At 42.4% G+C, this 13,446-nt stretch overlaps 1 protein-coding gene across 1 annotated transcript; it reads right to left on the bottom strand.

Annotated features, from left to right (window-relative positions):
- Positions 1-39: 39 nt before the first annotated feature.
- Positions 40-13,338, bottom strand: tarbp1 (TAR (HIV-1) RNA binding protein 1). Its single transcript, XM_044214902.1, has 29 exons — positions 11,853-13,338; positions 11,663-11,760; positions 11,495-11,564; positions 10,860-11,014; positions 10,712-10,764; positions 10,512-10,609; positions 10,279-10,414; positions 10,094-10,190; positions 9,417-9,506; positions 9,173-9,320; positions 8,808-9,074; positions 8,222-8,319; positions 7,951-8,109; positions 7,622-7,851; positions 7,259-7,496; positions 6,906-7,094; positions 6,582-6,781; positions 6,430-6,501; positions 6,176-6,296; positions 5,401-5,511; positions 5,142-5,291; positions 4,957-5,043; positions 4,659-4,864; positions 4,481-4,562; positions 4,210-4,381; positions 3,927-4,112; positions 3,252-3,376; positions 2,791-2,927; positions 40-785 (listed from the first exon to the last, which is right to left on the bottom strand). The coding sequence occupies exons 1-29, from the start codon at positions 12,808-12,810 to the stop codon at positions 605-607; spliced, it is 4,914 nt and encodes a 1,637-aa protein (XP_044070837.1). The 5' UTR covers positions 12,811-13,338; the 3' UTR covers positions 40-604.
- Positions 13,339-13,446: the final 108 nt, after the last annotated feature.

Consider the following 13,446-nt stretch of genomic DNA (forward strand, 5'->3'; position numbering starts at 1 on the left):
TTTCTACCCAAAATAAATAAAAACAACATGTACATAAAATGGATACTAATGTCAAAGTTTTATTTATTCAACAGTTTCAAAAAACATTTATGCAATAAAAAAATTGGGAACACATTAAATTATGCCTATCAACAAAAGCAGCATTTATATAGCATGTATAACAGTTTCATGGGTATGGACATTATAGTCCAGTCCTGGACTAGGCAAAAACTAATTGGCAAAAGGCAAAAACTAATTGCTCACATAAACAAGATACTTCCTCCTCAAAGGGGAAAAATTCCATTTATGCTTCTGCTCTGCCGACACAGAGATTGCCTCCATTAATATAACAGCATGCCCAGTGGAATATTTAGATGTAATAACCAGAACCAATCTCTATTTATGACTCTCATTAAAAGGCACAAGAACAGTACTGATGACTGCTGAGTACATTAAAACCTGAAAGGATAGCGTCCTATAAAGACAGAACATGAAATTCCTAGCAGCTTCATGTACAGTAGCTGTCCCGCAACACTTTACACACCTGCTACCAGAGAGGAGCAAGTAAGGTCAACATCTGGACACCAGATGTCATGTCCATGGGACTGCACTGCTGCTTTCTTCTTCAGCTGCGTTTTGAGTTGACTTCAGCTGAGCCAGAGGTGAGATGTTGCCGTGTATATTCCCAAATCAGCAGGGCAGCGCTCACATGCACGTTGAGTGAACGGATGACCCCTTGTTGAGGGATCTCCACACACACGTCAAACATCTGGAGTAAATTGGCAGGAATACCTTCTCGTTCATTGCTGAAGGGAAAGAAAAAAACAGTATACTGTGGACTGAGTGGGACAAAGTAACAGGAAAATTTAGCATCAAGCATACATTAATGTCTGGACAACAGATTTTTCATGTTTGGTGTGGAGTTATTTCGTGCTGATATTTAATATCTTTAAAGGAATAATTCAATATTTTTGAAAATATGCTTATTCGCTTTCTTGCCAAGATTTAGTTGAGAAGATTAATACCATTCTCATGTCTGCACAATAAATATAGAGCTAGAGCCAGCAGCCAGTTAGCTTAGCTCAGCGGTAAAACCACAACCTTTGTTTCTAAACTTGTGTTTGTATGGATTAAACAAATAAGATATGCCGTGTTAATGAGAGATTTAGAGGTGCTGGTAGGCGTATTTTGTTCTGTTTTGACAGAGATAACTGTATCCCCCTATTTCCAGGCTCTAGCTACATGTTTAGCGTATGGACATGAGAGTGGTATCAATCTTTTCATCCTACTATCAGCAAGATAACACATTAGCATATTTCCATATTCATAAAATTACTCCATATTATTCCTTTCAATTTGATGATTATCATGCCTTCTATGGAAAGAATTCAGTGTTTAGGCTATCTCAAACTTTTATTCTCGTCAGGGAGGAGAATTTACAGGGACATGAAAAAAACACACTGAAATCCAAACTGACCTCAACAGAGGGTTTCTCACCCTGTCTTTTCAAAAGCAGGGGACATCTGGGATGCACTACTCTGTTTTGCATACTAATTTACAACACTTACTGAAATGTATTAAAAATGTCAAGAAAATCAATTCCACTGCAGGATTTACATTAGAATGTGCATCATTGGCAACACTGAATTCCTGATATCTGATATATAACATCAGACCATCTGTTTTTTTCAGTCTAACCCTGATATGTATCATATACGCCACAATCAACATTTTTTGTCAGTGTGTTTTTAATTTCAGCTTTCATTTGCTTTAATGATGCTATACAGTTGATTTAATTTAAGAACCCTTACCATGAGCGGCCAAGTTAATCCTTCATTTTCTCAAGTCCTTACAATTATAACGAATAAGCTTTTTATACAGATGACTCATGAGCTCAGGTCCAACAGCAATTCAAACCGTAATCAACTGAGTATATACTGAGATCCAGCAATATGGGCCGTGCAAAGCAAACATAAAGAGGTAATGAGTTTGCATTCAATGAGTCTACAGAGGGTGCCACACAGTAAGAAAGCATGACTTGATGAGCTACACTTATAGTGAGTGCAACTGGGCAAGATAATAGCGATCTGATGAGAGATTAGACCCGGGCCGTGCTGTGCTGTGCTGTGGAGAGCACAGCTGGTGAAAGCACTCAAGATTCAGCTCACACACAGGGTGTTTAAGCTAACAGCGCTGCTCATACCTCTGTGACTGAACAGGGTAAAACAAAACAGGACACCTACACAGACGTGACAAATATTAATATTTCCCTCTCTGCCAGCACATTTAGAGAGGAGAGTGAATCATCAACGACTGTCGCAAACTGCACAATCTTAGAATTACAGTTATTTTCATTCCTCAGTAGCTATAATTGGTTTAATAAAATAATTTTTTGCGTCCCGTTGACCTAACTGATGAAAGCCACAAGGCAGCATCACGACTCAAACTACACTAAATGAAGGTTAAGGTTTTTCTGCTGCTGTCATCTCACTGCTTGTATTGGTTTGTGTGATATATTTCCTGTGCTCTCCTCCTCAGGGAGCGCCAATTACAGCCCAGCATGCCCCGACAGGTACACCATGGAGAGGAGAGGCGCAGGCCCCGCAGGGAAACACACCAAACAGGTGAGATAACATTAAATAGCCTCGTCAGCTCCCATCTTCATCTGTGTGAGAGTCACAGGGGCATGGGAAGATAGAAGCTTGCATGCATTTATGCACAACTGGTTGTGTGTAGGTTAACACACTGATGAAAAAAAAGGATATTTTGACTTAACTTGACTGTAAGATAGAGTATTTAATGCTGTCATACCCCAGAAGGAGCAGGGTCTTCTCAGGGAACTGGTAGTCCTGGAGGCTCTGACTGTTGGCTGTCTGCTCCACTCCAACAATACAGTACCCTTCACTCTTCTTTACCTGCAGGAAGTCAATGAGCTCCATTGGCTTCACCTGATGGACAGATACAGTTTATAATCTTAGAGATGATGTAAATGAACTTTTCATTTCAAATAATAATTCAAACATTCGAAGATGTTGACAGTTTTTTTGGTCCCAGCAGAACAGACAGCCATTAGGAGAACAACATCTGCTCTATTGGCTTCGGCATCCAACTGTTCTGGCTGCTGCGTGCTCTTGATGATGATCTTGACTGAGATCTTTTTAACCCTATGCTAAACAGGTCAAATCAGTTTCTCAGGTTTAAGGTCTATCTTAAAGACAGAGTAGACATTGTGATCACTGGAGTGAAATGTGAGAGCGTTTTATGCACTTCACCTCTAACAGAGGAAGCCACAGCTCAGACGAGACGCTCAGGGACTGAAAGTGTTTGTCGCTGACATGGCGGAGGCTATCCAGAACCAGAGCGCTGGCACCAAAGATCTCACAGGTCCTGCACAGACCTAGAACAACCAAACAAATGAGGACAAAGTGACATCTATCTAAATATGAACTTTGAATTGCCACAATATCAACCTGTGTTTTTTTTTTACATTATCTGTGGCAGTGATGACTCAGTATAAAACGGCAACCAGTCTATCATCATGGGCACAGAGAGATTTAAAAAGCTACACCTGTAATGGCAATTGAGTGGGAGATTTCAAGTAAAACATTGACAGAATGGCCAAGCTAATGTTCTTGCTTAGATCATCCAGTATCAATATTGGTTTTGAAAATGGGTCTTTTCCTCTATAAACAAAATTCTGATTGACTCAGCCCTTTATCATCTGAGACAAAAGCAATGGAGTACACTTGCTGGACATTCCCTGTCTAAACTCTGATAAGAGGGCTCAAGTGATTGGTTTTAGTGGCAGCTGTGTTTGATCTCTTTGCCCAGATCACCAAACAAAAGCCTGTCATTTTAGTTTTTCACAATATTACACAAATCAAGGAGAAATTTACATTTTAGTATTATTTCCATTAAGTAATGTAATTTGTTGTGCTGCTCCTGACCTCCTAAATTGGTGGGCTTGTCAATAAGTGAGGCTACCACCAGCAGGGCGCCATGCAGTTTGCCCAGTCGAGCAGCCCTCTGTTGTGGAACCAGCTGAAGTTCAGGCTCCTGCTCCTGGATCCCCAGCCTCCAGGGAGTGATCTTCTTCTGCACCTCGGCCCAGCGGTCCTCCTTACTCTGCTCACCTGGGAGATACAACACCATGACCACTCAATCAGAGACCAGGTAAGATTATGGTATGTTGTATCAAGTAGTAACTGCTTGTGAGAGGTGCTACTGTACTTTTGTCTTGCTGGATCCAGTCTCCAGGCTGGAGCTGGCTCAGGTCAGGAGCAGGATTTCTCAAAGGAAAAGATGGACTTTCAGAAAAACATGACAGTTTCTCAAACTTCCAGGGTGGAATCCACTCATCATCGGCCAACTCTGACAGACTGGGAAAAGTATAGAATATGGTCTAGGAAAACAAAACAAAGAAGGAAAATAAGTATGTTATTACACTGTGTTACTGTATTTTAGAAGGCTTCATCTGTTTAGCAGAAACATACTGGCACACCTCAACACTGTAATCCCTGATAGGATCAAAGGCACCAAAGAAGAAGTGCTCCTGAATCCTCATCCAGTTCTTGTTGGCATTTCTAAATGGTGAGACAAAGAGCAAATACATACTCCGATAAATGCATTGGCATACTACAACAAACTTTTTGCAATTGTTGTAGTTGTTCTGCTCTCACCCAGTGCTCTGCATGGCCTCAGCCTGGTTCAGACAGGCCTTGATCACAGTGGACAGCCCTCCTAAACCATCGGCCCCTTCCTCCGCCTGGACTTCAGCCAAGTTCCACACCCTCTTCAGGGCCAGTAACGCATACAGGCGCACGCTGAAGTTATGGTTGAAACACCACTGCAGGATAATGTCCAGCGCTTTACGCAACTGCACAGCCTTAAACACACAGGGAGAGAGGTCTTGTAGATACTGAGAGGCAATGCAAGGAGAATGGTGTTTGAGTGGAGAAAAAACATCAAAGGGTTTACCTTATTCTTAAGATTAGGAATGATGACATCGAAATGTACCAGGACTGACAGGAAGGTGCAACTGCTTGTCTTTGTCTTTTCATGATCCTGTAGAGAAAACAGAGAAATGGGTCAGTAATTTAACTATTTCACTCATAATTTTCTCAGTATTTTCTGGTAGATAGGTGTCCAGAGTGGGAGCTCACCATGTTGAAGCAGGCCCAAAAGCTGTCTATGTGTTGTGGATAGTGGACGAGGATCAGAATCATCATCCACTCGATCAGGTATTTGACTGAGGCCTGGTTACTGCAGAAGCCAGCTTCAAACACACTGTTCAGCAAAGTGGCAACAAACTCCTGTTTGTGCACGCACACGTGCACACACACACACACACACACACACACACACTGACCTTCTGAGTGGTTATTTCCTGTGTGATTGTAAGTGTGAGTGTAATTATCTTACCTCTCTGAGTTTGGGCAACAAAAGCAGAAGTGTTTGCCATACTCTGTTTTTGACACGATGTTGCAGGGAGTTGCTATAGTAACGCACTTTTGACTTTGATATTTCATTATCCTGGAGAGATGGGGTGGAAGGAGATCATGGAAAATGGTGTTAAGTGTTGTAAAATTAGCTATAACTGATGCTAACTCAATATCTTAATGAAAAAATGCCCTACATGCCAAGTGCCATTCAGAATATCATATAGCAAAACAAGAATTTGTTGCCATACATAAACAAAGTACAAAAAAATTATATATTGTTTGCAAATAAGAGCCTGGCTCATCTTTACCTCTGCTCTTTTAAGCTGGGGATGAAAACATTAGAGGAGGGGTTGAGATATTTTTTAGGTTGCAATACGAATGTAAACTATTCTCAGATGAAAACAAAAAAACAAAAAAAAAATCAAGATTCATGGGACACACATCTTTAAAACTAATCTTAGTGCTTAGGCAATAACTAAGTTTTCTTGTTTACTGACTTTCAATGGTATTGTGCCTATTGGGATTTTGTTTTACAAGAATGTGTTTAAATGAATGATTTCAAGAAAAATGAACATAATTTAAAAAAAACAGTTTACAGTTTTTGAGGTGAAGAGTTGAACATGAATTACATTATTCTTTGAGTAATTTTGCATACATTTGCCATATCATACTATACTTCTATATTGGAAAAAAATATCCATTTTGTGACACTAATTTCAACTGTATCACACAGCCCAAAATAATCTATAGCCTACCCTTTTCACCAAATCCATAACTAGTTCCTCTATCAGTCTTTCATGCTGCAGATTAGAGGAATCCAGGCGACTGAGGAAAGCCAGTACACATGTGCGGGGCAACTGATCGTCCCTGTTATCACTGGAAAATAAAAGCAGCAGTTCAACTGTGAAAACATCTGCACAGCAAGAGAGACCTCTAGTGGCACTATTTAAAACCACAGTCAAAAAGGAGCAAGTTACCACACATTGCAACAAAGAGAACTGCAGTTCACCTTGTAATTGCGACATTGGCAGCACACTCTTCACCGAGTTGCTCCACATATGTTTGGACATCCTGGATGAGCCTTTGGAAGAACAAGATGAAACAGTTAAAAAAGCTCTGAGAAACAATTGAACAAATCTGAGAAATGTTGTTGAGAGTTACCGTTGATCTCTTCTGAACACTGGTCCATAGACACAAGCCTCAGTGAGTATATTGATGTGGCTGAAAACACTAGAAAACACAATGTCAGCCGTGTCATTGCTGCCTCGGCCTGTGGGCAGCCACGTCTGACAGCAGTGTTGAAGCAGCACGCCGAACACTCCACTCTTTGACTGAGACAGCTCCATCAGCTCAATGGCAATCTAAAAACAATCACACAAAACCGCTACATATATACTGTACATTATATATTATAGAAAATGTACGTTGAAAGAGCAAATCACCATATCCCTTCCTTTCTAATTCAACCAGCCCGATTTTTATCACCTGTTTCAAGGTGGCCATCAGTGTCGGAGCATGAGTGTCTGTCAGTTCGAGCAGTTTATGGTGGAAGGCCACGGAGATGAAGCCTTTCAGGGCCGGCCAGAAGTCATGAGCGTTGTTGCTCAGCCCCTGCACCAGCTGCCAGCTCAGAGTCACAGCCTCCACACAGAGGGCCTCCTCATAAAGTAGTAACTGGGATCAAAACATCACCAAACCAGACACTTCATCAGAAACACACTTTATCAGACATTACCTTAGTTTTTGTAAGACATTCTTCATATTATAACTGCAAGGAACTCCTTGTTATATGTAAACACCTCATTTCAGTTGGTACATTTTTACCTAAAGAGACTCACTTGTGGCAGCACTGTCTCCATAAAGGTGAGCACAGGCAGCACCAGGTCACTAGGCAGCAGAGCCAGGGCCTCCACACTGCAGCTCAGAGCAGCCTTGAGAGCGTTGGACGCTCTGGAAATCTCTACAGACTCGGGAATCCCGACAGCCCTAATCAGGAAGCTCAGACAAATCCACTGGTCCCGCATAAAATTGGCAGCAATGCGTCCCCAGTCCTGCAGCAGAGGACCCTGCAAATCACTAAAGAAAAACATGTACTTTATCATGCCAGGCTGGCGCAAAGGGAGTGTATACTTTTATTCTGAATAGTTTTTTCATCATGCATTTTAAGGCTTACTAAATACTCTAAGCAGACTTTCGCTGACCTTGAACCGTCTCCTGTCTGTGGTTTTTGCAGGCGTTTATTGAAGTTTCCCAGAGAGAACAGACTTTGGGAGGAAGATGACACTGAATTGTAGAAGTAGTCATTCAGTGATTTCAGTACAGAAATGGTCTCTGATTGCATGCCAGTCACCTCCTGCTCCATAAGACCACATACCGTAGCTAGGGATGCCATAGCAACCGCTCTAGCCACCTGGTTCGCCACAGAGTGGATCTGGTGATGGGAAAACAATCAGTATTGAATAATAAAGCAACCCAACTGATTTATGAAATCCCTGCCTGATGACTAGGGCTTGTATATTCCGCTTTGTACCTGCTGGCTTCGTTCTTGGAGGACCTTGAGGCTGTACTTGATGAGTTTAGGGAAATAGGTCTGCTGAATTTTATTGTGGCACTGTGGTGTAGAGCTGTACATGACCACCAGCTGCCTCAGGACACACAGATACAGCTCTGCCCGCTCCACATCACACAGCTGTAAAAAAAAAACAAACAAAAAAAAAAACAGCACATGTACATGCAGAGCTAGCCACTAGGGGCATCTATGCTAATTGGACTGATGGTGACTTGCTTGACTTGCTGTTTACCTCCTGCAGCTCCCCAAACAGCTGCCTCAAGATAAACTCCTGGATTGGATCGACAACTTTAAAAATTAGCTTCTCCATGGCCACCATCACGTTATCCACTGTGAAAAGTAGAGTGAGAAGAGTTGAATGTCACACACTCATGTGCCTCCTATATATATGATCTGATTACTTTTTTCTATATGCAAGTGCCTGAAGTTCCCTGAGACTGAATAAGAAAAGGAGTAGAAACTAAATGCAGTGCATTAGTTAATAAATCTATGGATATAAGGATTAATATTCAAGGGCACTTCATATCCAGATCTCAGTCTAAGATGCAAGAAAAAAAGGTAACACCAAAGAGCAAGAATCACTCAATTCCTTAAATCCTGTTCCTGAGTCGTTTTGTGAAATTTCAGAAAGAACATAGATACTTTTCAATGGGAAAAAAGATTGCACTCACCACCTTGTAAGACAGCACTACCATTAAATACATTGATTTGAGGGTGATATTTACAAGGGATGCACCTATCCATCTACTGTACCTAATGCAAATGCATGAGGGTGGACTTGACAGTCATAACAATGAATCAGTGTTATCATTACAAACCTCGCTCCTCTCCAAAATGCTGACATCTTGGTATTCCTCCAAGCTGGAACAGTCGGAGCACAAGCTGCAGGCTCTTGTCACTCTTACGCAGAGGCAAGTAGATATTGGTGCTGACTCTGCTCAGGGTGTCCAGCAGCGGAGACAGTAATGACTCCAGAGTGTTACAGATCTCTGCTCCGAGTTGATTCCTCTCCATGTCCACACACAGCAGAATGGCCCTGGCCAACTTATCAGCCTCTCTGGGGTCCGGTAACCTCTCAGTGTGACCTGAGGTGCAGGGAAACTAACTTAAACCAACTCCAAAGAATATAACCTAAATTATCGTGTATACAGACTTATCTATGACCGCCTCACTTCAGACTTACCTGTGCTAACTGGGACTCGGAGATAGGTGTGTATCTGGCTTTGAACATAGCCTCTTACAGTCTCTCTCCTTGTGGCAGCACCAGCACAATCTCCATCCATAATCCTGGGCTTGAAACTGCCTTCATTGTCCAATAGCCAGGCACACGACTGCAGCGATGTCACAACATATCATACAACTTCCCTATTGTGTTATTTTAACACGTCAGGTTGACTGTTCCTTCAAATGTCTCTAATACAACGTACCTGATTCCAGATCTGAGTCCCTCTACACAGTGACTCTTCTGCACGAAAATCCATCAGGAAACTAAAAACATCATCTAGGGTCACTGCGCTCTGAAAGGAGATATTTCAATTATACCACTCACTGACTTTAAAGCTGTGTATGAAAGCACAGGGGTTGGCCGTAATAACAGAACCACCTTACAGTGCAGTACAACAGTGAGTACAGTGGCTTTTGTTGAGACTGTCAGAGGCATTCTTGATTATTCTACCATTTGTACTTTTCAAACCGAAAGGTATTAACATTTACAATGAAAAACTGACAAAAGCAGCAAATTCTAATATTTGATATGGTGAAACCAGAAATATTGACTTGATAAATGACTTGTTGTCATTGACCTAATGACCAAAATTGTTGTTAATGTATTTTCTGTTAATCAACTAATAAATCAATTGTTTAAGCAATAATTAATATTGTAATATTGCATCAGCACCTCCGTGGTTGTAACTTGACCCCTATGGACCAAAAGAAACTTAAATGCATATTCACTTAAAACAATAATATAATGGGTACTTCTAACAGTCAAGAAAAAAAAACAAAAACATTATGAGCTTCAATCAAAATGCTGTTTATAATAGAGCTGTCATATTATATAGGTGTTGCAGTAATTTTAACATTATGTACACTATTTGTGCCTTACCACTTCAGTGAGACGGAAGGCGCTATTCAACAGGAAGCACTGAGCAGCACCTCTCAGCAGGACTTGATGAGTGATCATGGTGCAGCGCAGCACCTCCCTGTAAAACACCACAGATAAAATGAGCTACCATATCAAGCATAAGCAGGTACGACACAGTCTGTCTAACTGTAAACATGATGAGGTACCTAAGTGCAGTGAGCCCGTCGATCCCCAGCATTGGACCTGGGGGAAGTTTGGATAGAGCCTGGGAGAGGAAGAGGAGGGGCACCGCACACCAGTGCTTAGAGCACAGCTGCTGAATCATGTGCAGCAACATACAGCCTGCGAAGCAAACACAATAGTCAGAGATGGACAGGCATTTTAACCATGTAAAGTGAGTCAAAGCTTTCTTAACATGTATTCTCTGTGGCTTCTATACCTCTATGCTCTGACGGCAGGCTACTGAAGAAGGTGGCCATGAAGACTTGGAGTTTAGCCCCAAGCTCAGGACAATCTCCTACACTCTGCCCAACTGATCTACATGTGGACAGTAGGTGGGTTTATGAGCACTGGTGAAAAAACACATAGTAATTCCTGCAGTATTTCATTTATTTGCTTGTACTGATTTTAAACCCTCGCCTGTGGAAGAGCGAAGTTTCAGACAGAACATCCATAAAAGGGCCAACGACGAACTGAGGAGCAGAACAACAGAAGAGGAAAAAGTAATGCACAAATTCTGCACAAATATGCCTATATCACATTGAATAAATTGTGTCTGAGCCTGTACCTGAGAAAAGGCCAAAGCAAAGGCTGGCTGCTGGAGGACCTGCAGCTCGAGCAGATGACACACTCCCTCTCTCATTAAGGATTTATTCTCACTGTGGAACATCCGCTGGTACACACATAGCAGCCAGGTGGGGTGGAAGAGGCCTTGACCTGAAGCTGCAACGCAGACAGAATTGACAACAAGCACAAACTACCAGGTTGGCACTTCACATAACATTTTTTCTACTTCTGTATCTTTATTGTATTTTCATGTTAATAAAGTTTGCAATTGAAAAAAAAAGCTATTTTGGACGACTTTATTTCACTTCTGTACTTTTTGCCATTCACTTATTTTCCTTAACCCAATTTTTGTATTTAATTGAAAATTCTCCTTACAAGTGGTTGCAATAAGACAAGCAAAAGTGTGTTAATAAAATAGTCAATAGTTGGTGAAAAGTTAATATGATCAGTTCGGCCCTTTTGATCGACTGTCATAACTGTTGACCTACAACCAAAAAACAAAGCCAGAAATGTCTAAAATAAAAAAAAACTCATTTGCTGAAATGAGGTAGAGAAGAATTCAAAACCAATCTTTCCAAACATTCATAAAAAAAAGATACAAAAGTAACCCCTTAATTTGCCCAATTCTAGTGTTACCTTGACTATCATTCACTGTTGTTTGGATCAACGTGTCTATTCTGTTTAGAACTGGCCGGACGACATGAATCTGCAAAGGAAAAAAAGAGACAAGCAACATTACAAAGCTGTATCATGATGCCCACCTCTGAACTGGTAGCAAACCAATGATCAAGTGGCATTTCCTACCTGGTTTTCTTCCAGGGTCTCCATCACCAGCGCGTAATCCTCCCAGAACTCTCTAAGCAGCTTGCTCCGGTTAGGGGCCCATTTGAACAACAGCTCATCTGCAACAATTTCAAGAACAGTAAGAAAACAGACCATACAACACCAGTGAACTTTAAGTTGGTACAGTGTCAGTAGATCTGAGCATTTTTACCTTCCCCTGATGGAGAGAGAGGACAGTGCACCCCTTCCTCCTCTGACAGGGCCACGCACTTTTTCAGCAGGTACAACGCCCTCTTACGTGACACGCTGTCCTTGTGCGTCAGTCCATCCTGAACCATCCTCCAGAACTGGAGGGACAAACGAGGGTCGGGCTGACAGGAGGAGGAGGAGGAAGACGAGGAGGAGGGGGGGGGGGAGTTGGAGGGGAGACTGTGAGGTTTCAGCAGGTGGTCTGACAGGGCGGTTAAACACAGCAGTGCCCGCTCTGTAACCACAGGTGTGCGGTCAGTGGAGTGCCAGCTACACAGATCATCCAGGATCAACTTGAGGATGCTTCTTAACTTCGTACCGCTGCAGCTGTTCAGCAGAGTTAAGACAAGCCTGACTGTGATTTTGGACACCAATGCATCAGGGAGTGTTTTGATGCAGGACAAGGCACATGACAGGGTGGTGAGTGTGAGCTGTTCATCCGCTGACAGAGAAGGGATAAGAGCAGCCATGACTTCACTGGCAACCTCCACACTGAGTCGTCCCGGACCGAACACCTCCTCCTCCGGAAGCTGGAGCGACGGCAGGACAGACAGAGCTACCCGCCCCGGTACAGCCTCGTCACATAGAGGGACACAGACACTCACAAGTCTGCAGGCAGCAGCGGTACTCTCCCTGCACCGCATGTCTTCACCGGCTTCGGCTGATATTCTGGAGAGGAAAGGCAGACACTGGGTCCAAATCACCCAGTCGATTTTATCTTTAATAGATCGTCTTTTCGTAGCTGAAAACGGAGCCGTGTCCGAGTCGGCCAAAAGTGGTCCGAGTCCTTCAATGAAAGCTGTCAGCGCCTCCACCCGCTCCGTCCCCGGCCATGAGTCACTCGGCCAGGACAGAGACTCAAACAAAAGGTCATAATCAGGCGAGCTGGACAAGACCGCGTTAATTAAAACGGAATACATTGTAGGGAGCTACTACACTGCCAGGGAAAAGTGAGCTAAAGAGACCCCGCAACCGGCTGTTCTCACGGCTGCCAAGAGCAACACGTTTTTCCAAACGGAATGTAAACTTCCGCAAACGTAATCTCAAACTCTCGCGAGAAGTGGGGATGAGTGAAGGAATAGTGCTCAGGCTTTGCGCAAATTGAAAATACTATACTGCTACAATATACTGTGTATATATACAGATGGGTGACAAATGAAAGAATGAAAAAACCAACATGAAGTGTCTTACTATGGATTTAGGCCACCACGAGCCTCCAGAATAGCTTCAGTGCTCCAATGAATGCCGTTCCTCCACAAGGTATTCCCTCGTATAGGCCACAACCTTTATTTAATCAGGTCATATCATTGGGATCAAGATCTCTAGAGAGACCTGAGTACCGCAGATAGAAAGAAAAACAAGCATAGCCAGACATAGCAAAAGGACATAAAGCACCAGAGACAGTCACACTAAATAGATTTGACGATGAAAGTTTATATTATGTCATTTCGTTTTATGGAGATGGAGAACATTATCTGACACGTTAGTCCAAAATCTTCCATAGGTGTGAAACTGGTGTGGGATCTGTGTGGGACTGGTGTGGGATATATATATAG

Source organism: Siniperca chuatsi, linkage group LG11 (genome assembly GCF_020085105.1).
Source record: "Siniperca chuatsi isolate FFG_IHB_CAS linkage group LG11, ASM2008510v1, whole genome shotgun sequence".
Lineage (NCBI taxonomy): Eukaryota > Metazoa > Chordata > Actinopteri > Centrarchiformes > Sinipercidae > Siniperca > Siniperca chuatsi.